The sequence below is a fragment of the Spermophilus citellus genome (genome assembly GCF_964194105.1).
Source record: "Spermophilus citellus genome assembly, chromosome: 7".
NCBI classification, from domain to species: domain Eukaryota; kingdom Metazoa; phylum Chordata; class Mammalia; order Rodentia; family Sciuridae; genus Spermophilus; species Spermophilus citellus.
The window spans coordinates 29,170,202-29,197,449 of record NC_138188.1 but is presented as its reverse complement, the minus strand read 5'-3'; the positions used below and the strand labels follow the sequence as shown (position 1 = coordinate 29,197,449).

General features: G+C 36.2%; 1 protein-coding gene across 5 annotated transcripts in view; it reads right to left on the bottom strand.

Annotated features, from left to right (window-relative positions):
- The window catches only part of NEK11 (NIMA related kinase 11), a 319,132-nt gene that overhangs the window by 204,141 nt on the left and 87,743 nt on the right, over positions 1 to 27,248 (bottom strand). For 4 of the 5 annotated variants that reach the window (XM_081301665.1, XM_081301666.1, XM_081301667.1 and 1 more), the window contains 2 exons: positions 8,533 to 8,597; positions 7,452 to 7,578 (listed from right to left, as the gene is read on the bottom strand). In XM_081301665.1, coding sequence (XP_081157791.1) covers positions 7,452 to 7,578; positions 8,533 to 8,597 — 192 coding nt within the window. Of the gene's footprint in view, positions 1 to 7,451; positions 7,579 to 8,532; positions 8,598 to 23,360; positions 23,482 to 27,248 lie in introns of those variants that run through there. The other variant, XM_081301669.1, reaches the window with a different exon arrangement.

Here is a 27,248-nt window from a genome sequence, read left to right as displayed (position 1 = left end):
AACACTAGTTTTACACATGATTATTGCCCAAGTCTTTAACTCATTAGCTAACTCATCAATTTGATCCACAGTATATGGAGTAATAATTTTATTGGGAGAAATCCCAAACACTCCCTTTGCTGCTTTTATTCCTTTGAGTATTAATTGTCCTACAGCCTCAGGATATCTAGTAAGAATAGTGTTAGGAGAATAAGATAAATGTATCCATAATAATGGACCTTCTTGCCAAAATACTCCTGTGGGAATATTTTTTGTTGGTAGTACAATAAATAATAAAGGCAAACTTATATCAATTCTATCCAAATGCATATTTTCCATATATGTTTCAATGATTTTTAATGTTTTTCTTGCTTCAGGCGTTAACATGCGGGGTGAATTTGGATCTGATGGACCTTTTAGAATATCAAATAAAGGTCCTAACTCTCCTGTTGGTATGCCTAGATAAGGCCTTATCCAATTTATGTCTCCCAATAACTTTTGAAAGTCATTAAGTGATTTGAGTTGTTCTACTCGTATTTGAATTTTTGGTGGACGGACCATGGTTGAGGATAATAGAACTCCTAAATAATTAATTGGAAGATTTAATTGTACTTTATCTATTGCTATCTCTAGATTATAATTTTTCAATAAGTTTGTAAGTGTGGCATAACATTCTAGTAATGTGTTTTTATCTTTATGTGCCAATAACACATCATCCATATAGTGAAATATTTGTAGTTCAGGATTTTGATTTCTAAGTGGCTGGATTGCTTTATTAACATAAATTTGACACATAGTTGGGCTGTTAGCCATCCCTTGAGGGAGTACTTTCCATTCATATCTCTGATCAGGACCTTCATGATTCAGTGCAGGGATAGTAAATGCAAAATGTGGACTATCCTCGGGATGAATTGGAATTGAAAAGAAACAATCTTTAATATCTATAGCTAAAACATGCCAGGTTTTTGGTAAAGCAGACAATTGAGGAATCCCTGATTGAGCAGGTCCCATAATAACCATCTCATTATTAATGGCTCTTAAATCTTGTAATAATCTCCATTTACCAGATTTCTTTTTAATGACAAAAATGGGAGTATTATGGGGGGATATGGAAGGTTGTATATGTCCTTCCGCTAATTGTTGTCTGACCAAGTCATGGGCTACTTGTATCTTTTCTTTAGACAGGGGCCACTGAGGAACCCACACTGGTCTTTCTGATTTCCAAGTAATTTTGATTGTCTCAGTGGCCCTTTCTGAAAACCCAATCCATGTCTAATTACTTCTTGATCTATTTGAATAGGTGTTGTCATACCTTGTTCTTGTTCTCTTAATCTTTTTTCTTTCCTAAAGCCTTGTTTAGCCCTAGTAGTGGGCGCGTTAGGATTGATGTTATTTGTTAATGTCAATCCTAATTGATCTAGGACATCTCGTCCCAATAAATTTACGGGAAGATGATCCAATACATAGGGCTGTATAGTTCCTTCACATCCTTCAGGATCCCTCCAATCTAATACCATAGCACTTCTATGGGGATTTATTGCCACTCCTAGGCCTCGAAGCGTTTGAGTGGCTTGTTGTAATGGCCAATGTTTTGGCCATTCTTGACGAGATATGATGCTGAGGTCAGCTCCTGTGTCCAGCAGCCCATTAAAGTCATGTCCTTGAATATTTAATTTTAGCATTGGGCGAGAATCTAAATTTAAAGACAGCATAGCCCAATCTACACCTGTGGAGCCTAATCCCTTGGAACCTCTTTCTACAGCACGACTGGAAAATTTATCATGCAGGCTGGGTATTATTAATAACTGTGCTATTCTATCTCCTGGTGAAATTACTGATATACCTCTTGGAGAACTAGCTATAATTTTTATTTCACCCTCATAATCGGGATCAATTACTCCAGGACTTATCATAAGTCCTTTTAGTGTAGAAGAACTGCGTCCCAATAATAAGCCTACTGTTCCCTGGGGAAGAGGTCCTTTTACTCCTGTGGGAATGATTTGAACTCCCATCTCTGGAGTTAGTACTGCTCTGGCAGAGGCGCAGATGTCCAGCCCTGCGCTCCCTCTAGTTTGTCTGATGAGGGATTTAATGGATAATGCGTCCTGGGCACTACCTTGATGGTGCTGCTGGGTTCCTCCATTGCCCCATATATTTGTGGTTTTGGGCCCCGGGGCATTGGGCCCTTTAGTCCGTTTTTTGGCAATGGAGCTTGATACCTTTCTCCACGATATCGTGGGTAAACACTTGGTCCTTGTCCGTTTTTTGATAACGGGATACCCTCTATGGTGGTTTGAGAACGGCATTCATTAGCCCAATGTTTCCCTCTATGGCATCGTGGGCAAATACCCGGTATTCTATTCCTTTGATACCCAGCTTTGTTAAACCCTCCTCTTATGGGGCAACTCCTTTTAAAATGTCCTGTTTGATTACAATCATAGCATGTTTTTGGCCTGGCATCTAAAGCCTGTTGTACTGCTGCTAAGACTTGCCCTTGTTCATTAATGTCTCTACATAATTTAATATATGTGTTTAAATCTTCATGTCTCCATGGTCTAATGACCTCTCTGCAGCAACGATTTGCTTGGTCATAAGCCAGTTGTTTTATAAATGGCATTACCTGTTCTGTATTTCCAAATATCCTAGAGGCTGCCTGGATAAGTCTATCTACAAATTCAGCGTAAGGTTCATTAGTTCCTTGTATTACCTTAGATAATTGACCTTGTAAGTCTCCATGCCCCTGTAAAGTTTTCCATGCCCTAACTGCATCTACAGCAATTTGTGCGTATACGCCAGGGTCACATTCAATTTGCTGTCTTTGACCCTCATAAGGTCCCTTTCCCAATAGCATATCTATATTTCTTTGAGGGTAACCGGCTTCTGCATTTCGCCTAGCTGTCTCCATGCAAAATTCCTCATTGGCAACCTTCCATAACAAATATTGTCCTCCGTTTAGCACAGATCGACACATGTTAGCCCAATCTACTGGTGTCATGTCCAAGTTGGTAACAGATTCGACCATGCTTATCGTGAAGAGAGCTTGCGACCCATAGGTTGTTACAGCCTCCTTTAATTGCTTTACTGTTTTGAAATCTAAAGCACGGTGAATTCCTTGCCCTCCTGCCTGCTCAAGTACAGGGCATGCTAATCTTTGGGGTCCTGCCTCAGAATTCTGTCCATCAACTACGGGAGTTGAGGGCCGCTCAGTTGTAGATGGAGCTGTTGGTTGAATTACGCCCTCTGGTGATAGAACGAAGTTAGTAGCAACCTCCTGTTGTAATTCTCCATCTGATGGCTGTTTTTCCTCTAAGCTTTCTTTTTTTAAATTTTCCTCTGTCTGACTAGCTTGAGAGACCTACTCTTTTGGTTGACCTAGCGTTTTTTCTACCATAGTTTGGATCTCTAACAATTTACTTAACAGTTTTTCGGTTTGTTTTTTACTAGATTCTAATCTACTATAAAGGTAACGTAACCCAATAAGATAGCATAAAACAAAGCCAAAACAGAATGAAACAAAAACGGAACAGAGAATGGTTATATCAATTTTCTCTTTCTCAGGGCCGAATAACTTCAAACCTTGAGCCAACCATTTTTCCCAGTTCGCCTGAGAAAATTCTAGGGCTAGGGAGCTTGAAATAAAAACAAAATAAATCAAAACAAGAACACATTGTTTTTTGAAATGGTCACCCATTCCGTCGCCTTCCCTCAGGGGCGAGCAATTTTACTCACCTCTAAGTTTCAGGCGTTCCCCGCACGGGCCGCCAATTGCCGCAGTCTTGGCTGGGCACAGAATCAGGAGCCACTCAAGCAGGAACAAAACTTTATTTTTGAAAAAGCCGCCAATACTCCGTAGGCGCCGGCAAGCCAAACCCAGTCCTCCCACGTGGGCGTCTGCCCGAACCGCGCGTCTCCCGGAACCGGGGGGCCCGGACCTCCCCCGGAATTTCCTCCTACTATCCTTCCCCAACCAATGGGAACTCTCCAGGAGTCCCGTAACATGAGTCTGGTAGCAGGCCAAGGTGAACAGCAGGAGTCCAATTTGCATATGAATGTAAATCTTAACATAATCATATCATCTCAGTGGCTAGCTGGCGTCACTTTACAACCAAAGGTGCCATGCATCAAATTATTTGCTTGTGGCTCCTAGCACTGTAAGTGACCATATGTTTTCCTACCCTGGCTTTTGTTGGTTGAAAATAATTATATCAGCGTTTATTCCCTAGTAAGGTATTCCCCATCTGACAGCTTGCTTATGAACTTACACAAGAACTGCTCAGGTCATGGGCAGTTAAGAGGAATGGCCTCTCTTGTTGTAGAGTTTCCCTCACCAACAGAGGCCTGAAGAGGCTGTTGAATGTCAGATACTAGCAGGCCTGATTTTAGTTATAGGAGTTACCAACTTGGCCTGTATTTATCTTTCTCCTATATCCTTCACCAGAAAATAGGCTATTGCCCTCCCTAACCCTTCTCCTGTTCACCCAGGAAATATTCCCTAATGAGGACACTTTCTTGGTCCTGATGGACCAGGAAGGTGCTGGTTCCTTTCTGTTTTCTTTCTCCTGTAACTAAACCTTGCTGATACTTCTGTCCAAAGCCTGATTCCAATACTGGGCATGAACTATATTCCTCTAGTGTCCCTTACCCAGCTGACCTCCATGCTGGATCTCAGAGCAAAAATCTGAGCCTCAGCAACATCCAAAAGCTTCAGAGTTCACTCTAATGTCCCCAAAATGCCCAACATTATTTCCTCCACTTAAATCACTCCAAGAATTATAGGGCCACAGATCAAAGAGCCATCTGATTAACTTCTCATAACATGATAAATATGACAAACAGTGAAGTATTCTATTGCCTTATTCCAATACTATTGTCCTTTGTTTCTCCTACAAAAATTATGTATTCGAACTATTCATAGTTTAGATCAATTTAAATACCTGGCCTAGGAACCAACACATGCATGTTTATATTTCTCCTGTAGAGAAAAAATTATTTACCAATTGCTATTACAAATCAGCTGTGTTCAAAGCATTGTCCTTAGTGAACCTAATTATCCTCTTTCCAAATAACTGTTTATTAACTATTGGACTAACCTACTTTTAAGAGAGTGACTTACTGTATTTAAATACTATAAATAATTAAATCCAGAAAGGTTTAACAGAGTGTGGAAGGAAGATGAAGTTATATATGGGTAAGCATTAACAAAAGAAAATATTATTAATATCAAACCAATTCTTCTTTAGGCATTATAAACATAATACATACAGCTATTAGTTGCTAAAGCAAAACACCTGTCAATCATTTATAAGAGTTTCCAATTCTAAGAAAGTATTTTACAATAAACAGATGCTACATGTAAAATACAGAGACGGGGTGTCATCCTCAATCTAATTTTTCTAAGAGTGTCTCCCCAAGATTACTAATTACATATACATATCTGCCACTACACTTAACAAATATTTCTCTGTCATTTTTCCCACTTAGGTTTGGCAGTAGAAATTTCATTACCAGATAAGCCCATTTTAATTTAGACACAACAAAGGTAATCACTAAATTCATAATAAGATGGTTCGGTGGGGGGTCAGGATGATGATGAATCCTCAGTTTACACTTGCTAAATAGTTAATCATCCCTGCAAGGGCAGTGGACCTAAAGCTTGGACAGATAAATTAAAATCTCTCTGCAATTTTATATTTGGAAGGTTTTGGCTTTTCCTGAGTCAGATATTTTTGTAAATATAAAACATAAAGCAACACCATTTTGTATTCGTATAATTCTTCATACAGTGGCAAGAGTAATTTGTGAAAAAAAAAGTAGCACTAACACAACTGAGACAAATTCTGGGCTTTATTCCTCCTTGTGGATCCTCTTGCCCCATTCTCTTGGAGATAGCTATTAGACTTGACAAGCAAATGCAGACACCTCATCAAAAGGAACCAGGTTAACTGCTATATGTAATTACTTAAGTGATGGGTTTCCTAAATTAATTCACTCTTAATCAAATGACATTATGTAATATCTTCAGATATCAACCTTAAATTATGAAGACATATATTTGAATCTGTTTTAAACATCCACAATAATTGTTAAAATTGTAAAGAGAATATAGATATGTAACTGAATTCAATCTGAAGCCTAACATTGATGTCCTGTAACTGAAGAAAGTGACATCAAGATGAACAAGATTTCTCATGATGAACAGGAATTCCATTGGTTTTGCTTTTATACTCCAAGGGCTATTGCACAATTTGGGGCAAATAGTAGATGCTGAAAAAGCGAAATTTAAAGAAACTTATTCCTCTGAGCATTGTATTTTGTTTTTGTTTGATTTGGGTTTTATTTTTCACTTTTAGTGGGGACATGGCAGGAGACCGTGGTTAGGGGGATGGATAAGGGAAAATGATAAGTGAACTGAAAGAGGCCTATAGGGCAGAAGCAAGCTAACAAGGAAAAAACTCAAGTGAAGCCACTAGAAACAAATAACCACGAGAATGAAACAAAGGGAAGAGATTTATGGGGAATTTCCACAGCCAGACATAATCTTGACAGTGTTCTCTCCCACTAGGGAGGCACCACAAGAACAGAAGTAATGAGCCTTATGAAAATTCCAAGCTATATTCCCTGTTGTGGTTCACTTTTCCTTAACCAGAGAAAAGATAATTTTCTCCTTTATCTTCTTTAAAAACTGAAGTGGGTACATATTTCACATTGCTCATTTTTGAAACCTCAGAACTACTTACATTAATTTGCATACAATAATTATTTACTTAATTAACAAGCTCTCAGCTTGATTATCCCTTCAACCCTTAACAAGCTGAAAATTATATGATTCCTCTTCAAAGGAAAGACATATTCCCTAAATAGGATCTATTGCTTATAATAGGACTTACTGAACACAATTTCCACATGGCTTTTGCAGTGAGATTAAAACTGGTTCCAGGACAAAGAGGGAGAAATATATTTAATACTAAGAGCTCAGAAAAAGAGAAATCTCAGGTGTATCTATCATTGAAAACCCAGAAATTTTGAAATTTAGGTTATCTATAAAGCCAATATCTTTAGTAAAATTCTTAAAAGTAACAAGAAAAAAAAAATACTGAGAAGTAATATATCCCCCACAGAGCTTTAAAAAACACCAATATTTAGAGTTACTAATGCTTTATTTAATAAGTTAGCAGAATATATCAAAATGTAATGCTCCTGGTACATTAAGAATTTTCCCCTGTGGTTTAGGAACTAAAAATCTAAACCAACCAATTAATCTATGAATAAAGAGAATTTTTGAAATCAATTTAATGAAAAATAGCAAGTTCCAAATCCAAAAGACCTTCTTTTACTCTGGCCACAAAATCACTTAAATGTCAAAAGGATAAAGTGAGTGGATATAGTAAGTAAGTGAGCTTAAAAACAAAATGAATTGTTCTCTCTAGGCAACAAATGAAGAAGCAATCTGGGCCAGCCCACTGCCCACTCACCAGATGTCTGACTTTGTGTCATAGCCTTGGTGTTTCAGAGCCTCAGGACTCATATAATGCGGAGTTCCAGTTAAAGTTGTGGCCAGGTCACAGGATCCCATTAGGAGTCGAGAAACTCCAAAATCCCCTAGAAATAATAATTAATCTTTATGAATACTTTAAAACAATAAAAATCAGCACTGGAAATTAAACACTGGATGTGTGTCTAATTTGATCATTTTATTATGCAATGCTTCTACTATTTTAAAGGGGAAGAAAGTGATACTTTAAATTCTACAAAGCTGGTAAATAGTTATAAAAACACAAGTTTTATAGGAAAAAAAGACTGAGCCAGTACAGTGAATTATATAACCTAAAATTATTTATTTCTGGAATTATTAACAATTAGACAATTTGATATAAAATGCTTCTTCAAGTCTGAAATGATTCTGGAAGAGTTGAATATGATGATGGACAATTTTATCTGAGGAAGGGGAAGGTTTGTTCTTTAATTTACAATAAAGGGAAAATGTAAAAGACTTGAAACTACTCATGAGCATAACTATAAAAATTTGAATACACTGGCTTTTCTATTTTCGCCTCCTTAGATGAATGCTTTTATTCCTTCACTCCCTAAGAACATCTTACATGATGATTAGATAATCTAGTAACTGTGAAGTGAGGGTACAGTTCTGAAGAAATAAACACTATAAAGCCACTATATCAACATTTTAATTATCCATGATAACTTCTTATTGCTTATGATAAAGTCAGTGGGAAACCTAGATAATTAATCAAACCAGTAAAACAAGTCTAACCACCTACCAAGAAAGTGAACTCAAAGTAGATCTGAGCAGGACTACAACGTATATTTGTCAAATCAACCAAGCACATAGTAAATGTTCTATACCCCAATTTATATTGGATAATCAGAAACAAAACAATTGCGTTTAGTTGGACCCATCCGAGCAAAAAAAATTGAGAAGTTTAAAGAAACTAATGATAACTCTAATGGTTCCATGTACCATATACTTCAGCTTGATAAAATAACATCTAGAAAAATATGTAATGTTTTTGGATTACATATTTTTTTAAAACTTACCAATTTTCAGTAGATTATTTTTCAAAAATATATTCTTTGATTTCAGATCTCGATGAAGTATCCTCCTACAAAAGGCAAAAAAGGATATATGACTTCATGTAAAATATAAAATTTTGAAATTCAAATATTGTATATGGTTATAGGTGAAGTGATTCACAAGTGTGTGTGTATTTTATATATATATATATATATATATATATATATATATTCATATATATTCCCACTGATATATTTTATTTTTTATTTTTTTGGTAGCAGGAATTGAATCCTGGGTTGCTTAACCACTGAGCAACATCCCCCCAACCCCTTTTTCATTTATTTATTTATTTATTTATTTTGAGATAGGATCTTGCTAAGTTGCTTAGAACCTCACTAAGTTGTTGAGGCTGGCTTTGAATATGTATCTTTAAATTTTTTAAGCTGCTAAGCCATAAACAGTTTCATGGAAATGTTTATTTAAATAAAGGTTTTAGAGGGGAACATGTAGTTGAGAAAAGTTGGGAAATTAACGATTTTAACAGGGCAGATCATATTATGTTTCTGTAGCATGATTTATAAAGATTCACAATATAGGACTATGTATACCTTATAATCAAGTTGGAGATAATTTAAAAGGCACATAAATGAGGGTAAGAGATGACTAGAAGGGGAAACTAGTCATTGTACCTTGATTAAATATTATTTATAATTATAGTTATTAATACAGACATTAACTTAGTATAAGGGAACCTCTTTCCCAACAAATGATTACTCTAAAGTACATGCCCACAAAATTAATAAAATTATTATTAGTTGAAAACCAGAAATATTGGTTATAAAAATAAATAGTTTCACCATTACAATTAATGGTGTTACAATTGTAGTAATACATTTGTATAGTGGTTAGACCTCAACCTTCCAGAACAAGTTGAAATTCAAACTAAAGAACAGATCCAAAGAAAGGCTAAATTTAAATAGTTCACTTCATAGGAGACAAAAATGGCACAAAATCAACCAGGCCTAAGGAATCAGAATTATGTATAATTTACTGAAGGTTATATACCCTGTGAAAACAAAGTACATCTGTCCAATCCCACAAACAATTCTCACCTAGATCTATTCAACTATAGAAACTACATTTAACCACTATTCTCTCCTGTCTTTATACCTAGACCTGGGTTACCCATGAATATATCATTAACTTTTTAATGATTTAAAACCAGAAAAAATATATATAGCAAAAGAAGGATAAATAAAACTTGGCTTATGCTTGGCTTATGCTATTAGATACCTACCCCATAACTATTCTCCTCTTCCTCTCCCTTGACACCATTATCCCCTGAGCCACTAAGAAGGCTCAGCCCTGTTAGCAAAAGGCAACGTGTGTGTGTGTGTGTGTGTGTGTGTGTGTGTGTGTGTGTGTGTGTGGCAGTGGGTGTATGTATTGGGAAATGAAGAAGCACAATGTGGTAATTCCTTTTACCCCTTTCCCTTGGGGGTCAGTGATATGACAAAATTCTGGTCAATGTAAAGGCTTACTTTTCAAGAATGTAAAATAATAAATATTATGAAAATAATAAGTGAACATATGTCAAATATTTAATTTAATTTATTATTTGAGTAAAGAACCAGTTAAGGTAAAAAACTGAGTTAGAGTTGTTGAGAAGCTACAGTATTACTAATAGGAGGACATGAATGCTCACTACACTACAAAACTGGTTAGTGACCAACAAAGCATAAACCATAATCACCAGGATTATCTCTTCTACTGGATATTATTTGCATCTCTAATGCATAAAGATATTCAAGTTTATTTCCTACATACATGATTTTTTTTTTAAGAATTCATTCCACTTTACCTTCTCTTTCCCACCTCTCCACTATGCCTCTCCATTTCCTTCTACACTACTGATCTTCCCGTCATCTTCATGATATCCTATATTTCTTTCCCCCTTTCCATTATTTTACTCTAGCATCCATATATGAGAGAAAAAAATAAAGCTTTGAGCTTCTGAGTTTGGCTTACTTCATTTATATATATATATATATATATATATATATATAAAATTTATATATATATCACATATATATAAATGATATCATATAAATCATATATATATATTACTTAATGCATTTATCTGATGATAGGCACACCTGGATTGATTCTATAACTTAGATACCGTGAATTATACTGCTATAAATGTGAGGTGGCTGTATAGCTCTGTATAGCTACAGTATGTTAATGTTAGAGCTTCCGGGAAGATACCAAGTAGTGGGATATCTTGGTCACATGGTATTTCCATCCCTAGTTTTTTTGGGAATCTCCATACATACTAGTCTGCAGTCCCACCAACAATGTAGCATTGTATCTCTTTCCCCATAACCTTTCCAGCATTTATTATTGTTTGTATTCTTTTTTTCTCACATCTTCACACATGTATTTTGTATAATGATGAGGATCTCCTTCCATCATCCATGCTATTCCCCTTCTCCCTCCCTTTCCCTCCCACCCCTATTCCCTATCTAGAGGTAATCTTCCTTCCATGCTCTCTCTGTTTGTATTCTTGATCACTGTCATTCTAACTGTAGTTAGATTAAATCTTAGCACTAACTTTTGATTTGCATTTCTGATTGCTATAGATAATAAAAATTCTCTATTTGTTGGCCATTTGTGTTTCTTCTTTTGAGAAGTTTCAGTTTATTTAATTCTTTTGCTCATTGGTTGGTTGGGCTATTTGTTTTTTGTTTGGTTTGGTTTTTTTTATATATTCTGGATTTTTTATATATTCTGGATACTAATTCCCTACTGGAGGAGTAGCTGGCCAAGACTTTCTTCCATTATGTAGGCTCTCTCTTTAGGCTCTTAATCATTTCCTTTGCTGTGCAGAAGCTTTTGAGTTTGATGGCATCCAAATTATTGATTCTTGCCTTCATTTCTAGCACTTTTGGGGTCTTGTTAAGGAAATTGGTGCTAGCACCAATATGATGTAGTATTGACCCTGTTTTCTTCTAGCAGTTGCAAAGTTTCTGATCTAATTACTGTCTTTCATATATTTCAGTTTGAGGTTTGTGCAGGGCGAGAGCTAGCAATCTAGTTTCATTTTTCAACATGTTAGCTCCAGTTTCCCCAGCACCATTTGTTAAAAAGGCGAATTTTTCTCCAAAATATATTTTTGGCACCTGTATCAAATATCAGATGGCTGTAGGAATATGGATTTGTCTCTGTATCTTCTATTCCACTCCATTGGTCTTCATGTCTATTTTGATGCCAATACAATGCTGCTTTTATTACTATGGCTCTGTAATATAATTTGAGATCAGTTATTGTGATGCCTCCTGCTTTATCTTTCTTGTTCTCAATTACTTTGGCATTTCTGGGTCTCTTGTTCTACCAAATTAATCTAAGAATTTTTTTAATTCTGTGAAGAATGTCTTTGATATTTTGATGGGTTTTGTATTGAATGTGTATATTGTTTTGATAGTGTGACCATTTTGACAATAACAAATAACCCAATTAACAAATGGGCCAAGGACCTGAACAGACACTTCTCAGAGGAGGACATACAATTAATCAACAAGTACATGAAAAAATGCTCACCATCTCTAGCAATCAGAGAAATGCAAATCAAAACCACCCTAAGATACCATCTCACTCCAGTAAGATTGGCAGCCATTATGAAGTCAAACAACAATAAGTGTTGGCGGGGATGTGGGGAAAAGGGTACACTTGTACACTGCTGGTGGGGCTGCAAAATGGTGAGGCCAATTTGGAAAGCAGTATGGAGATTCCTGGGAAAGCTGGGAATGGATCCACCATTTGACCCAGCTATCGCACTTCTCGGACTATTCCCTGAGGACCTTAAAAGAGCGCTCTATAGGGATACGGCTGCATCAGTGATTATAGTGGCACAATTCACAATAGCTAGACTGTGGAACCAACCTAGATGCCCCTCAATAGATGAATGGATAAAAAAATGTGGCATCTATACACAATGGAGTATTATGCAGCACTAAGAAATGACAAAATCATAGAATTTGCAGGGAAATGGATGGCATTAGAGCAGATTATGCTAAGCGAAGCTAGCCAAGCCCTAAAAAACAAATGCCAAATGTCTGCTTTGATATAAAGAGAACAACTAAGAACAGAACAGGAAGGAAGAGCATGAGGAAAAGACTACAGTAAACAAAGACGAATGGGGGGAGAGAAACGGAGAGAGAAGGGAAAGCACATGGAAATAGTAGGAGACCTTCAATGATACATAAAATTATAAGAGGTTATGAGGGGCAAGGGGGAGGGAAAAAAGGGAGAGAATTGAACAACAGCAGGGGAGGTAGAGAGGGAAGATGGGAGGGGAGGGGAGAGGAGGGGGGATAGTAGGGGATAGGAAAGGTAGCAGAATACAACAGTCACTAATATGGCATTATGTAAAAATGTGAATATGTAACAGATGTGATTCTGCAATCTGTATTTGGGGTGAAAATGGGAGTTCAAAACACAATTTGAGTCAAATGTATGAAAGATGATATATCATGAGCTATGTAATGCTTTAAATAATAAAAAAAAAGAAAAGAAAAAAAATTCTGCCTATCTAAGAACATGGGATGTCTTTCCATCTTCTAAGGTCTTCTTCAATTTCTTTATTCAGTGTTCTATAATTTTCATTGTAGACACTTCTACCTCCTTGATTACATTAATTCCAAAGTGTTTCTTTCTTTTTTTTTTTGGAGGTTACTGTGAATGGGATGATTTTCCTGATTTCTTCCTTGGCTGAATCAGTCTACGAGTATAGGAAAGACATTGATTTATGGGTGTTGATTTTGTATACTGGCACTTTGCTGAACTCATTTATAAGGTCTAGAAATCTTCTGGTAGAGCATTTTCTGGGTCTTTTCTTTTCCTGTCTGATTCCCTTTGATTTCCCTCTCTTGCCTGATCACTCCAGCTAATGTTTTGAGGATTACGTTGAATAGGTGAGAGTGGACAGCCTTGTTTTGTTTCTGATTATAGAGAAAATGCTTTGAGTTTTTCTCCATTCAGTACAATGATGACTTTGGGTTTGTCACAAATGACCATTGTGACACTGAGGTAAGTTCCTTTCATCCACAGTTTCTCTCTTGCAACTTCAACATGAATGGGCATTGTATTTTATCAAAAGCACCCCTTTTTGCATTATTGAGATAATCAGGTGGTTCTTGTCCTTAATTTTGTTTCAGTGGTAAGTTACATTTATTGATTTTCTTATGCTGAACCAACCTTGCATCCCTGGAATGAAACCCACTTGATCCTGTTGCATTATCTTTTTGATGTGTTTTTGAATGTGACTTGGTAATATTTTATTAATGATTTTTACATCTTTGTTCATTAGGGATACTGGTTTATAGTTTACTTTCCTCAATGAGTCTTTGTCTGATTTTGGTATTAGGGTTATACTGCCTTCAGAGAAGACTGGTGGAACTCAGCTATGAAGCCATCCGGTCTTCAGCTTTTCTTTTTTGGAAGGTTTTTAATTGCCATTTCAATTTTATTACTTGCAATTCATCTGTTTAGGTTTCCTATACCTTCCAAATATAATGTGGGCAAGTCATATATGTCTAGAAATTTGTGTCTTCTAGACTTTTCAATTTATTGGAGTATAAATTTTCAGAAAGGTTCTTCTGATGATCATCTATTTCAGAAGGGTCTATGGCGATACTTCCTTTTCACCTCTAATCTTATTGATTTGGGTCCTCTCTCTTTTGGTTATTTTGGCTAAGGGTTTATCAATATTATTTATATTTTTGAAGAATGAGCTCTTTGTTGCATTGATCATGTCTATTTTTTTAATTCTCAGTTTCATTAACTTTGGTGATGATCTTAATTATTTCCTGTTTTCTAATGGTAGTGAGGTTGGTTTGTTCTTTTTCTATGGCTCTTGAGGTGGAGCATAAGCTTATATGTTTGGGACATTTCTAAATTTTTAATGTAGGCACCCAGTGCTATAAATTTTACTCTTATAACTGCTTTCATACTGTCCCAGAAATTTTGATATATTGTGGTCATGAATTTTTTTAGTTTATTCTTGTCTTGGTATGTTTTAATTCCCCCCTCAAATTTTAAACTGAGCATTGCTGGGTATAGTAACCTTGGCTGGCATTGTCTTTCTTTTAGAGCTTGGAAATGTCTCATCCCAAGCCCTCCTTGACTTCAAGGTCTAAATTGACAAATCATACATGAGCCCTTTTGGTTTGCCTCTATATGTAACCTGATGTTTCTCTCTTGCAGCTTTTAATAGTTTTTCTTTATTTTCTGTGAGGCCTTTTGACTATGTCTTGGAGAGCAGTAAAAGCATACACAACCCCCCCCCCACACACACACAATAATGCATAATGAGAAGTGAAGAATAATATAGTGTGTTTGAAAATGTTAAAATTTAAAAAGATAAAATTGAGGGGAAAAAGAGAAAAATGGGAAGGAAAAACTCTTAATGAGAAATAAAGGGCTTATTTCTAGTGTGATGGTCAAATCTACTGGTAGGGATGGATTTTCAGTCCCTACATTTTTTGGTTCTGTATTTTTGTCCAATATCCTTGTGCTCCTTGCCTAACTGCCAGCCAGGTATAGTAGCTCTCAGCTTCCAACCTCCCAGTACTGGTTGGAATAGATTGGAGAGTGCTGATGAACTTTATAATCCAGGCATCCACCCTGGAGTGCAGATGTGCTTGCCTGGCTGCAGGGAGCATCTTCACAACAGCTCCTATGGGGTGCCAACCATCATGGGACCTTTCTCCCTTAGAATCCAGAGGGTGAGTGGTCCAGGAAAAAATGTGCCCACCTCAGTTTCTCTAGTTCAGGCACCTTCTGGGAAGTTTTTCATAGGCTATTGGTAATTATCTCAACAAGTTTCCATCCTCCATACCCCTAACTGTATCTCTCTTCACAGCTGTGCAAGCTGCTTGGGGGACAGTTTTCAACACCTAGGAATGTATTTCTCACCTGCCAGGGTATTCTGCACTGCAGAGGGCTGCCTCTGAGGGTTGGGGGACCATCCATGCCATGCTGGTGGAGGGCTCTCCTCCCTCATAGACCACTTTCCGCAGACCACTTTGGCTTTGTTTTCACTGAGATGCTTACCCTATCAACTCTGTGTCCATTAAAATCAATCTTCTTCTGTAAAACCCAGGATTCCCTATGTCAATTTTTCTTTTCTTTTTTAGTTTCTTTGTCCACTGATGACACTTTTCTTTTGTGTGCATTCCCCATTCCACACTCTGATGGCAGTGGGAGCTGGCAATTCTCTAAGGCATTGTTTCTTATACTTTCTGTAGTTCTATGTTTTTTAAAATTACAATTTAGTATCATATTTTAATGAGGTTCATTTGCTACTCACCTCGCTGAGGAGAAGTCATTCTATTTTATATGTCTGGACTGCTGGGTGGTGCTTCCTTTCTCTACTGCCATTTTCCCTCTCCCTGCTCATCAGTCCCAACAATTGAAATTTGAGTTCAGACCTGCACTGAAAGCTACCAAATATTCTCTTTTGTCCTTTTCTAAGCTTTGAGAAATTTCTCTAACATCAATGAGATATTGGAAAGTCTGTTGGAAGCTTGTGGAAAATATTTACCTATTCTTATAAAACACAGACAAGGAGAAGAGTGATATATGCCCTTTCTTATGGTTTAAATATGGTCTCCCCAAAAGCTCATGTGTGAGACAATGAAAAAACATTCAGAAATGAAATGGTTACATTTTGAGAGCTGTAACCTTATCAGTGGATTAATCACAGATTAACTGGGTTGTAATTTCAGGCAGGTAGTGTGCAGCTGGAGGAAGTAGGTCACTGGGGGTATGCCTTTGGGGTTTATATTTTGTCTATGATGAGCAGAACTCTCTCCCTATTCCCTGGTTGCAACATCCTGAGCTACTTTCCTCTACCACATTCCTTCCAACATGATGTTCTGCCTTACTTTGAGCTATGGTGTTAGTTAATCATGAACTGAACTTCTTAAACCATGAGCCAAAATAAGCATTTCCTCCTTAAAGATTTTCTTTGTGGGGATTTTGGTCACAGCAACACAAAGCTGAAAAACAACTCTATTATTTTTTTCTGGACTTACATGGTAATGTTGCAACCAACCTGGCAAACTGAGGATAAACCCGACTACAAAAGCCACTGAGGATAGCAGAATAAGGAGACACAAACAATATGAACCCCAGAGGATACTTCAGAGTCACTTGACTTAACTGATTCTAGAACCACACTCCTAGAGATTTCTTGTTAGTAAAAATAATGAATAAATATGTATCATGGAGTCAGAGAGTCTAAGGGTTTAGGATTTAGAATAGTGAACTAGATAGCATACCAATAGACCAGTACTATAAGTTCAAAACAAGTAAAACACTTTAAGAGACACTTACCTGATGACAACTAGACTAGACAGAAGTTACAAATAGTAGTATATTATTAGCCCACATATTAAATATACAAAAGTAAATCAGCACTATAAATTTTACGAACAAGGTATACAATATGTTAGCAGTTATAAGAAGTTATTGGCTGGCACTGTGGTAACAAGACAATAAATTTTATGCAAAAGATCAAATATACCTAGCAACTTGGTAAATAATTTTTTTAATTATAATTTATTTATTTTGTGCTTATAGTACCAAAAATGGCTCCAGCCACTACTCTGTCTCCCTTGTCCTCTTTTTTCTACAGCTGACAGCCAGATTTAATCTCTCTCTCCTCCTTTATATTCTTACTTCTTCTAATTTCTGTCCCCTTCATTGTTAACAACATAGTCTAAGTTACCACTGCATCTACCCTATCCACCCTTTGAAACTGCAAACACTTTTCTACCTTCTTCTCTCCTCTTCTTTCCTCATACTCAACACTATCCTTAATACCTCTTAATACTAATTGATGTACATAATGCCTGCCCCTACCATCAATGTCACAGTAATAATTAATATGGTGAAAGTCATAGATAATGTCTGCTGTTTAATTTTAAGCTAGACATAATGCATGATCATTTACTGCTTTTACCAATGGAAATTTCTGGTCCTAATATTTCTGCATATTGTACCAATTAAAACTGTAGATATCAAAATAGGATCTAGGTACCTAGACTACTGCTGTATATCATTTGCATAGATTGTTGTTATCATTGCCACCCACCCCTACAATCTGTGAGGTGCTGGTAACATAGAGGGACACTATAAACTCATGAGGTAGAAACTCTAGAGCTTCAGATACATCCAGATAGAGGGGTAGAATGCAAACAATGTGAAAAAAATCAAGGGAACAAACCATGCCAAACAAAACAGAATACCTCAACAACAGACTTCATTGACACCACAGTGTCAACATCTCTTAAGTTTTCTCAAATGTAAGAGATGGAATTCAGAAAGTTCCTTGTTAAACTGATCTATGAGGTAAAATATAATGTAAGAAATAAAATCAGAGAGAAAATACAAGAAGTGAAAGATGACTTAAATAAGGAGATACAGATCCTGAAGAAAAATCAATCGGTAATCCTTGAAAGAATCAATAAACCAAATAAAAAATTTATTGGAAAGCATCACCAGCAGACTAGACCACTTTCAAAACAGAGTTTTAGGCAATGAATACTAAATATATACTCTGGAAAATACAGTTGACCATGGAGAAAAGATGTTCAGAGACCATGAACAGAATTTCTAAGAAATGTGAATAACATGAAAACAATAAACTCAGGATTTATTGGTATAGATGAAGGCTTGGAGATAGAAACCAAAGGAATGCACAATTTTTTCAGTGAAAATTTCCCAAACCTCAAGAATAAAATGGAAAATTAAATACAGGAGATTTACAGGAATCCAAATATACAAAATTGCAACAGACCCACACCAAGGACATTATTATGAAAATGCCTAATGTACTGAATAAGGATAAAATTTTAAAGCCTGCCAAAGAAAAATGACAGATCCATTTAGAGGGAAACCAATCCAGATCTCAGCAGATTTCACAACTCAGATCCTCAAAGCTAGGCTCTGAAAGAAAATGGATGCCAATCCAGAATACTACACCCAGTAAAATTAAACTTCAGAATTTATGATGAGATAAAAACCTTCCATAGTAAACAAAAGTAGCCTGCACTACAAAACATACTAAGATATTTCATGAAAAAGAAATTTTAAAAAGTGAAAATCAGCAAATGGAGGAACTATATAAAAAAGAATAGTTAATCAAAGGAAAAACTAATTCACATTAAAAACCAGAAATAAATCAAAATTAAAATAAATAAAAATCATATCACAATAATAACACTAAATGTAAATGGACTAATCTCATCAATCAAAAGATATAGACTGGCAGATTGGATTAAAAAACAAGACCCAACAATATTCTGTCTCCAAAAGACTCACCTTATAGGCAAAAACATCCACAGAATGAAAGTAAAAGGATGAGAAAAAACATAACATTAATGTGGAACTGGTAAACAAACAGGAATTCTATCCTCATATCAGATAAAGTGGACTTCGAGCTAAAGTTAATCAAAAGAGACAAGAAGGACATTTCATACTGCTTAAAAGAATTATACATCAACAAGACATAACAACTGTAAATATTTATGCCCCAAGCAATGGAGCATCTACATATATCAAACAAACCTTTCACAATTTTAAGAATCAAATAGACCACACCACAATAACACTGGCTGACTTTACTATGCCCCTCTAACCCTGGGTAGATCCATCACATAAAAACTAAATAAAGAAGCTATAGAACTAAAAAACACAATTCCTAAATTAGACTTAGCAGACATATATAAAATATTTCATTCATTGATGACAAATATACTTTCTTCTCAGCAGCCCATGGGTCCCTATAAAACAGATCATATCTTAGGACACAAAGCAACTCTTAGTAAACACAAAAAAGTAGAGATAATACCTTACATTCTATCAGATGATAATGGAATGAAAGTAGAAATCGACAATAAAATAAAACATAGAAGCTACTGTAACACCTGGATACTAAATAATACCCTAGTAATTGACAAATGGATAGCAGAAAAAATCAGAAAATTTTAAAATACTTAGAAGTAAATGAGAATAATGGCACAACATATCAAAATCTGTGGGATACTGTAAAGGCATAAGACGAAAGGTCATTGAATTGAGCTCCTTTACTAAGACAACAGAAAGTCACCAAATAAATAAACATAACATAACATTACATCTCAAATCCCTATAAAAAGAAGAACAAATCACAACAAAAGCAATGGAAGACAAAAAGTATTAAATCAGAACCAAAATCAATGGAATTGAAACACAAACAAAAAACTAAAAAACTAAAAAAAATCAATGAAACAAAAGATAGTTCTTTGAAAAAAATAAATAAAATTGACAAACCCTTAGAGAGAAAACTCAAATTACTAAAATTTATGATGATTAAGGAATATCACAATGAACCCTACTGAAATATAAACGATAATTAAAAACTATTTTGAAAATTTATACACCAATAAAATAGAAAATCATGAAGACATCAACAATTTCATATGATATGACATATAAAATTGAATCAGGAGTATGTAGATAAATTTCCAACAATGAAATTGAAGACACCATCAAAAGCCTACCAACAAAGAAAAGCCCAGGAGAAGATGGATTCTCAGCCGAGTACTATCAGACCTTCGAAGAAGAACTAACACCAATACTCCTCAAAATTATTCCATGAAATAGAAAAAGAGGGAACCATTCCAAAAATCATTCTATGAAGCTAGTATCACCCTGATACCAAAACCAGACAAAGACAAATCAAGGAAAGAAAACTTCAGACCAATATCCCTGAAGATAGATGCAAAAATTCTTAACAAAAATCCAGGCAAATCACATACAAAAACATATTAAAAAGACAGTGCACCATGATCAAGTGTAGTTCATCCCAGCCACGCAAGTTTGGTTCAACATATGGAAGTCAATAAATGTAATTCATCACATCGATAGACTTAAAGACAAGAATTACATTATTATCTCCATAGATGCAGAAAAAACATTTGACAAAATAGAGCATCCATTCATGTTCAAAACACTGGAAAAACTAGGGGAACACAGGAACATATCTCAACATTGTAAAAGCTATATATGCTAAACCCAAGGCCAACATCATTCTCAATGGAGTAAAATTGAAAGCATTCCCTCTGAAAACTGAAACAAGACAGGGATGCCCTCTTTTCACAACTCCTTTTCAACAGAGTCCTTGAAAACCAAGTCAAAGCAATTAGACAAAAGAAAGAAATTAAAGGGATATGAATAGGAAAAGAAAAGCTCAAATTATCTCTATTTGATGATGACATGATTCTATATTTACAAGACCCAAAAAAAGCTCCACCAGAATGTTTCTAGACTTATAAAAGAAATTCAGCAAAGTATCAGGATATAAAATTAATACCCATTCATCAATTTCACTCCTATAAACCAATGATAAATCAGCTGAAAGAGAAATTAGGAAAACTATCCTATTTACAATAGACTCAAAAAAGTAAAATACTTGGGAATCAATCAAACAAAAGAGGTGAAAGACCTTTACGTTGAAAATTACAGAACACTAAAGAAAGAAATTGAAGAAGACCTTAGAATATGGAAAGATCTCCCATGTTCTTGGATAAGCAGAATTAATATTGTCAAAATGGCCATACTACCAAAAGCACCATATAAATTTAATGCAATTCCTATTAAGGTTCTGATGACATTCTTCATATAAATAGGAAAAGCAGTCATGAAGTTCACTTGGAAAAATAAAGGGCCTAAAACAGCCAAAGCAATCATTAGCAAGAAAAGTAAAGCAGAAGGCATCAAAACACCAGAACTTAAATTATACTACAGAGCCACAGTAACAAAAACAGAATGATATTGGCACAAAAACAGACATGAAGACCAATAGTACAGAACAGAAAACACAGAGATATCCCCACATATATACAGTTATCGCATACTAGACAAAGGCATCGTAAACATACATTGGAGAAAAGATAGCCTCTTTAACAAATGGTGCTGGGAAAATTGGAAATACATATATAGTAGAATAAAATTTAACCCCTGTCTCTCATCCTGTATAAAACTCAACTCAAAGTAGATCAAGGACCTAGGCATTAGCAGAGACTCTGTGCCTACTAAAAGAATATGTAGGCCCAAATCCCCATCATGTCAGCTTAGGTACCAACTTTTTCAACAAGAATCCTAAAGAGCAAAAAATAAAATCAAGAATAAATAAATGGGATGGAGATCAAATTATAAAGCTACTTCTTGGTAAAGGAAATAATCAAAATGTGAAGAGAGAGGATACAGAATGGGAGAAAATCTTTGCCACCTGCACCTCAGATAGAGCATTGATCTCCAGGATATACAAAGAACTCAAAAGACTCAAAACCAAAAAATACAAGTAACCCAATCAACAAAAGGGCAAAGGAAGTGAACTGCACTTTATAGACGAAGAGATATATATGAAAAAAATGTTCAACATCTCTAGCAATTAGAGAAATATAAATTAAAACTACAATGAGATTCCATCTCACTCTAGTCAGAATGTCAGTTATCAAGAACACAAGTAATAATAAACGTTGGCAAATACGTGTGGGGGAAAATTACTTGCTGGTGGGACTGCAAGTTGGTGCAACCTCTGAAAACCAGTATGGAGATTCCTCAGAATACTAGGAATGGAACCACCAATTGACTCAGTTATTTCATTCCTCAATATATACCCAAAGGACTTAAAGTGAGCATGTTTTAATTCGTTTTTTCACCACTATGACTAAAGGACATGAACAGAACAATTGTAGGGGAGGAAAAGTTTATTTGAGGGCTCACTATTCAGAGGTCTCAGTCCATAGACGCTGGCTCCATTCCTTGGGGCTTGAGGTGAGGCAGAATATCATGGTGGAAAAGTGTGGCAGAGGATAGCAGCTCACATGATGATCAGAGAGCAGAAGAGACTTCACTCTCCGGATACAAATATATACCCAAGCCACACTCCAATTCACCTCCTCCTGGCACACTCTACCACTTACTTCAGTTACTACTCAGTTAATTCCTATCAGGGGATTAATTCAGTGATTAGGTTAAAGCTATAACCCAATCATTTCTCCTTCAAACCTTCTTGCATTGTCTCACACATGAGCTTTTGGAGGACACCATATCTAAACCATAACAGCATAAGACAGTGACACAGCCACATCAATGTTTATAGCAACTCAATTCACAATAGCTAAGCTATGGAACCAACCTAGGTGCCCTACAACAAATGAATGGTTAAAGAAAATGTGAGAAAACACACACACACACACACACACACAATGGAATATTGGTTAGCCATAAAGAAGAATAAAATTATGGCATTTGCTGGTAAATGGATGGAACTACAGACTATCATACTAGGTGAAATAAGCCAGTCCAGCAAAAAAAAAAAAAAAAGTCCAAATGTTCTCTCTGATATGTGGATACTAACACACAATAAGGGTGTGGGGAGGGAAGAATAGAATTTCTTTGTATTAGACAAAGGAGAATGAAGGGAAAGGAGTTGGGATGGGATTAGGAAAGACAGTGAAACTCTACATTTTGTGCAACCACAAGAATGGGATATCAATTAGAATAAGTTATATTCTGTGTATGCATAATATGTTAAAATATACTCTGTTATGTTTATCTAAAAAGAATACATAAAAATTTGTTTATTTATTTTGTGCTTATAGTAAGCAAAAAATGGCTTCCAGCAAAAAAAAAAAAAAAAAAACAACTCAGCATATACTTGTTTAATATCCATTCCTTTTAAGTATACAAATATCAAAGCCAGAAAATAATATGGTAAAAAGAAACATAGGTGGCTTACATAAAATCTTTCTTCTAAAAATCTCAAAGTACTTCTCCATCTGTTATTTCATGTGTCCCATCTCATATCTTCTCAAGTGGTAAATCCCTCTCATTTCTTCATTTCATGACATCCAAGTGACCTGGTTAAGATTCAACAACAGTTTGTGCTAGACCTCCTATTTCCACTTCCTCTATCAGACCATTCACCCTCAGTCTGCATAGCTTTTGCTAGAGTGAAGGAGAGTCTGTGGAGGATTAGCCCCAGCCCACATTAGGACTGTGGAGAACATATGGACAATTCAACCTTCATCTTCCCTTAACTCTTATCTTAATAGTTGCTAAAACCTTGGCTCCCTTCCCTGAAGTTCCTTCATCTGACAGGGTCTCAGGGGAGCCCACAAACTCTTCTTGCCAAAGGTGCTAGTACACTAGTGATGGTACTCCTTGGTGATGCACAGTGCAGGCAGCCTCTGTTGCCAGTCTCTACCATATGCCCACACCCTGGACTCTGAGGTACCTGCCTGAATTTCTTATATATGACATGTCATGATGATAAACCCTCTAAGTTTTAAGGCAGGAGCTGGGTGAGGCTTTCCTCAAACTATTGGCTGCTGCCACAGCAGGAATGTGCTTACACCTGGTGCGGGAGTGAGTCTGCCTTGAAAAAATAAGTAACCTCAGGACATCCTCAAGAAGTGGGAACCAAGAGAAAATAAGAGTCTTAAGTAACAACAACTTCTCTCACAACTTTGCTCTGCTTTTCCATTTCCAAACCTGGGGTAGGACTCCTCCTTCACCAGGCATATTTACTGACAATAGATTCCGAGTAGGTCACTTTCCTAGTTGCTCACTGAATTAAAAATAAGTTCTTTGCTACATGTGGTATGCACATCTAAAATTCCAGCTATTTGAGAGGCTGAGGCAAAAGGATCTCACAAATTTGAGCCCAGCCTGGGAAACACAGTGAGACCCTGTCTTAAAAGAGAGAGTTCTTTAGGCTATTTCACCAATCCCCATCCCCCACCCCACCCAGGGACTATTTTAGCCACTCTACCTCAATACCTCACCAACATGAGGGGCTAGGAGAGATGAGGAAGTCACCTTAGGTAAAGTGTCCAACCTGCTATCTCCCCACTGTGAAAGTGCCAAATTCAGTAAGGCTTCAAGACCACTAGGAAATGAACTCACTACAGAGCGGCTACTCTGTCTTTTAACTTAAAAAATTGAGGCTAAGGAACTCCACATCTCTTCAACAAGAGTAAGATTTGTTCAACATTCTCAAAATAGCTTTTATTGAATTGTGACTATTCTCAGCTTTGTTTAAAAAAGTCTTTTTTTTTTTGTAGTTGTGTATGGACAGAACTTATTTGTTTATTTTTATGTGGTACTGAGGCTTGAACCCAGTGCCTCACACATGCTAGGCAAGTGCTCTGCCACTGAGCTACAGCCCCAGCCCTATTCTCAGCTTTTAACAGCATTATTTATGTTTATGCCATATGCTACATGTTTTGAATATTCCCAATATAAAAATAAACCAAATTAAAATGAGTGCAGAGGAGCTAAAAAGTTGTGAACAAAATCTTCATTTCTTCTGTTATCTTATTCCTCTTAGTTTTTTCAGGGTTGTCTTTATCTCCTCTGGTACTATTTAGTCAGGGTCCTCCGGAGAAACAAAACCAATATGTTATTTATGAATACAGTAAATAATGCAAGTATGGAACATGAGAAGCCCCTTAATTTGGCATCTGTAAGCTGGAGGGTCAGGAAAGCCAATGATGCAATTAGTTTAAGTCTGAAGGTCTGAGAACCACGTGAGCTAAAGTATAAATCCCTGTACAAGTTGGGAGATGAGTGAGATGAGATGAGATAAAATGAGTTATTCCAGCTCAAACAGTGAGACAAGTAAAAAAGGAGTAAGTTCATCTTCCTCCATCTTTTGTCCTATTCAGGCCATTAATGGACCAGGTGATTTCCACTCATATTGGGGAGGAAGATAGATCTACCTTATTGAGTACATTGTTTCAAATGCTAATTATGTTAGTCAACTTTCACTGGTGTGACCAAAGCAGGTGAAAAAGAACGACTTAGAGGAGGTAAAGTTTATTTTGGCTTACCGTTGCCTAGGTTTAGCCCGTGGTCTACAGAGTCCATTGCTCTGGGTCTAAGGTAAGGGAGAACACCATGGTCAAGGGTGTGGTAGAGGAATGCTGCTCCATTCATGGCAGCCAGGAAGCAGAGAGAGGGAAGGGGGAAGGGGCTTTAGGGAAGATGTACTATTCTAGGGCATACTCCCAGTAACTCACCTCCTCCAGCCATACCCCTACCTGGCTACAGTTACCACTCAGTGCATTCAAACTGATTAGGTTATACCTCTCACAATCCAATCATTTCACCTCCAAACATTCCTGCATTAACAAAGAAGCTTGGGACAGGGAGCTCATCTCATAGCCAAACCATAACACTAATCTTACCCTGAAATACTCTCAAAGACTCACCCAGAAACAGTTTTTAATCTGGGCTCCCTGTTGCCCATTCAAGTTGACATAAAATTAACCATAAATGCACTAAAATATTTTGCAGTGCATTAGCAAGAGTTGGCAAATCTAACCTCTTCATATGAATGTATTCTTTCTGAAGTAATCTCCTTAACTCCTATGTAAGCAATCTATGTAATTTTCAAAATATACTTTAATATATACTACAAACTGTATAAGAAAAAAGCTAAAATAATGCTTTGTAGACAGACCTATTTTTATTGCTTATAGCCTGAAAGATGTAAAGCTGAGTGAAACGTTATATAGTAAGTTATATTTTTGTTCTCAAATATTCACACCTTTTGTACTTTGCAGGGAATGCTCCCTTTGGGAGGTAAAGTCATCCCCACCCCTCTGCTATTGTACTTGGTCATGGATTTCTCTGGGCAAAGGCATGTGAAACATAAAGGACTATTGTCATATCTGAAGAAAAGCTCTAAGAGCCATTGAATGTTGCCCTCTCCTTTGTCCCTCTGCCATGAGAAAAGCAAGTCCAAATTAGGAGCTGGTTCTTCGGTTTGGATACTGGAATAATAAGACTGACATGTATAATAATAGAATATGAATATATGATAATATGAATAATAATATGAATAATAGAACAGACATGCAGATGGCCCACTACTGCCAACATGCAATATGAAAAAAGAGGAGACATTGAGTTTTATTAACACAGCATGACTCCCCGTCTTAGGAATGAGTTTTGTTGCTACATTCACAAGGTAACTTTTAGTGAACAGTGACTTTTCCTGGATTCTAATGTCATTATTTATAGGCATTTATGCCACATGCTAAAAAAATCATTTGTTTGGATTTAAATGGTTTTTAAAACAAGTAATTAAGTGTGCTTATTTTCTGAAGGAACTACATCTTAAATACTAAATTAAATATTGAAAAATAACAGAAGTAAAATTAGTTCATATATTTATGACTATAAAAATATACAGCATTTCTCCATTTAAGAATTATTCTGGAGATTGGATCAAGATGAAGACACTTGCCTTCTCTATCCCATTCAAAATTCCCCAAAATATAAAATATTACACAAGAGGGAACTCATAATGGTGCTAGGAAACAACAGTTACATATGGTCAAGAATTTTTGAAAATTCCCTGAGAGAATGCAAAAAGAGGAATCCAAAACCCAAAATACACATGGAGGAATCCTGCCTCTGATCTCTCCACCTACAGCAGCACCAGCGCAATACAACACCCTGTATAGCTTTTCTCACTTCTTTGTCTCACTCTTCCCACATGCTGGCTTCTGCTTCATGACATCATCTCCCAAATAAACTACTTATACACCAGATTTCATTTCAGGACTCTGATATTAGAGGAACCCAAACAAAGACAAGCCTCAATATTTCCTCAAGA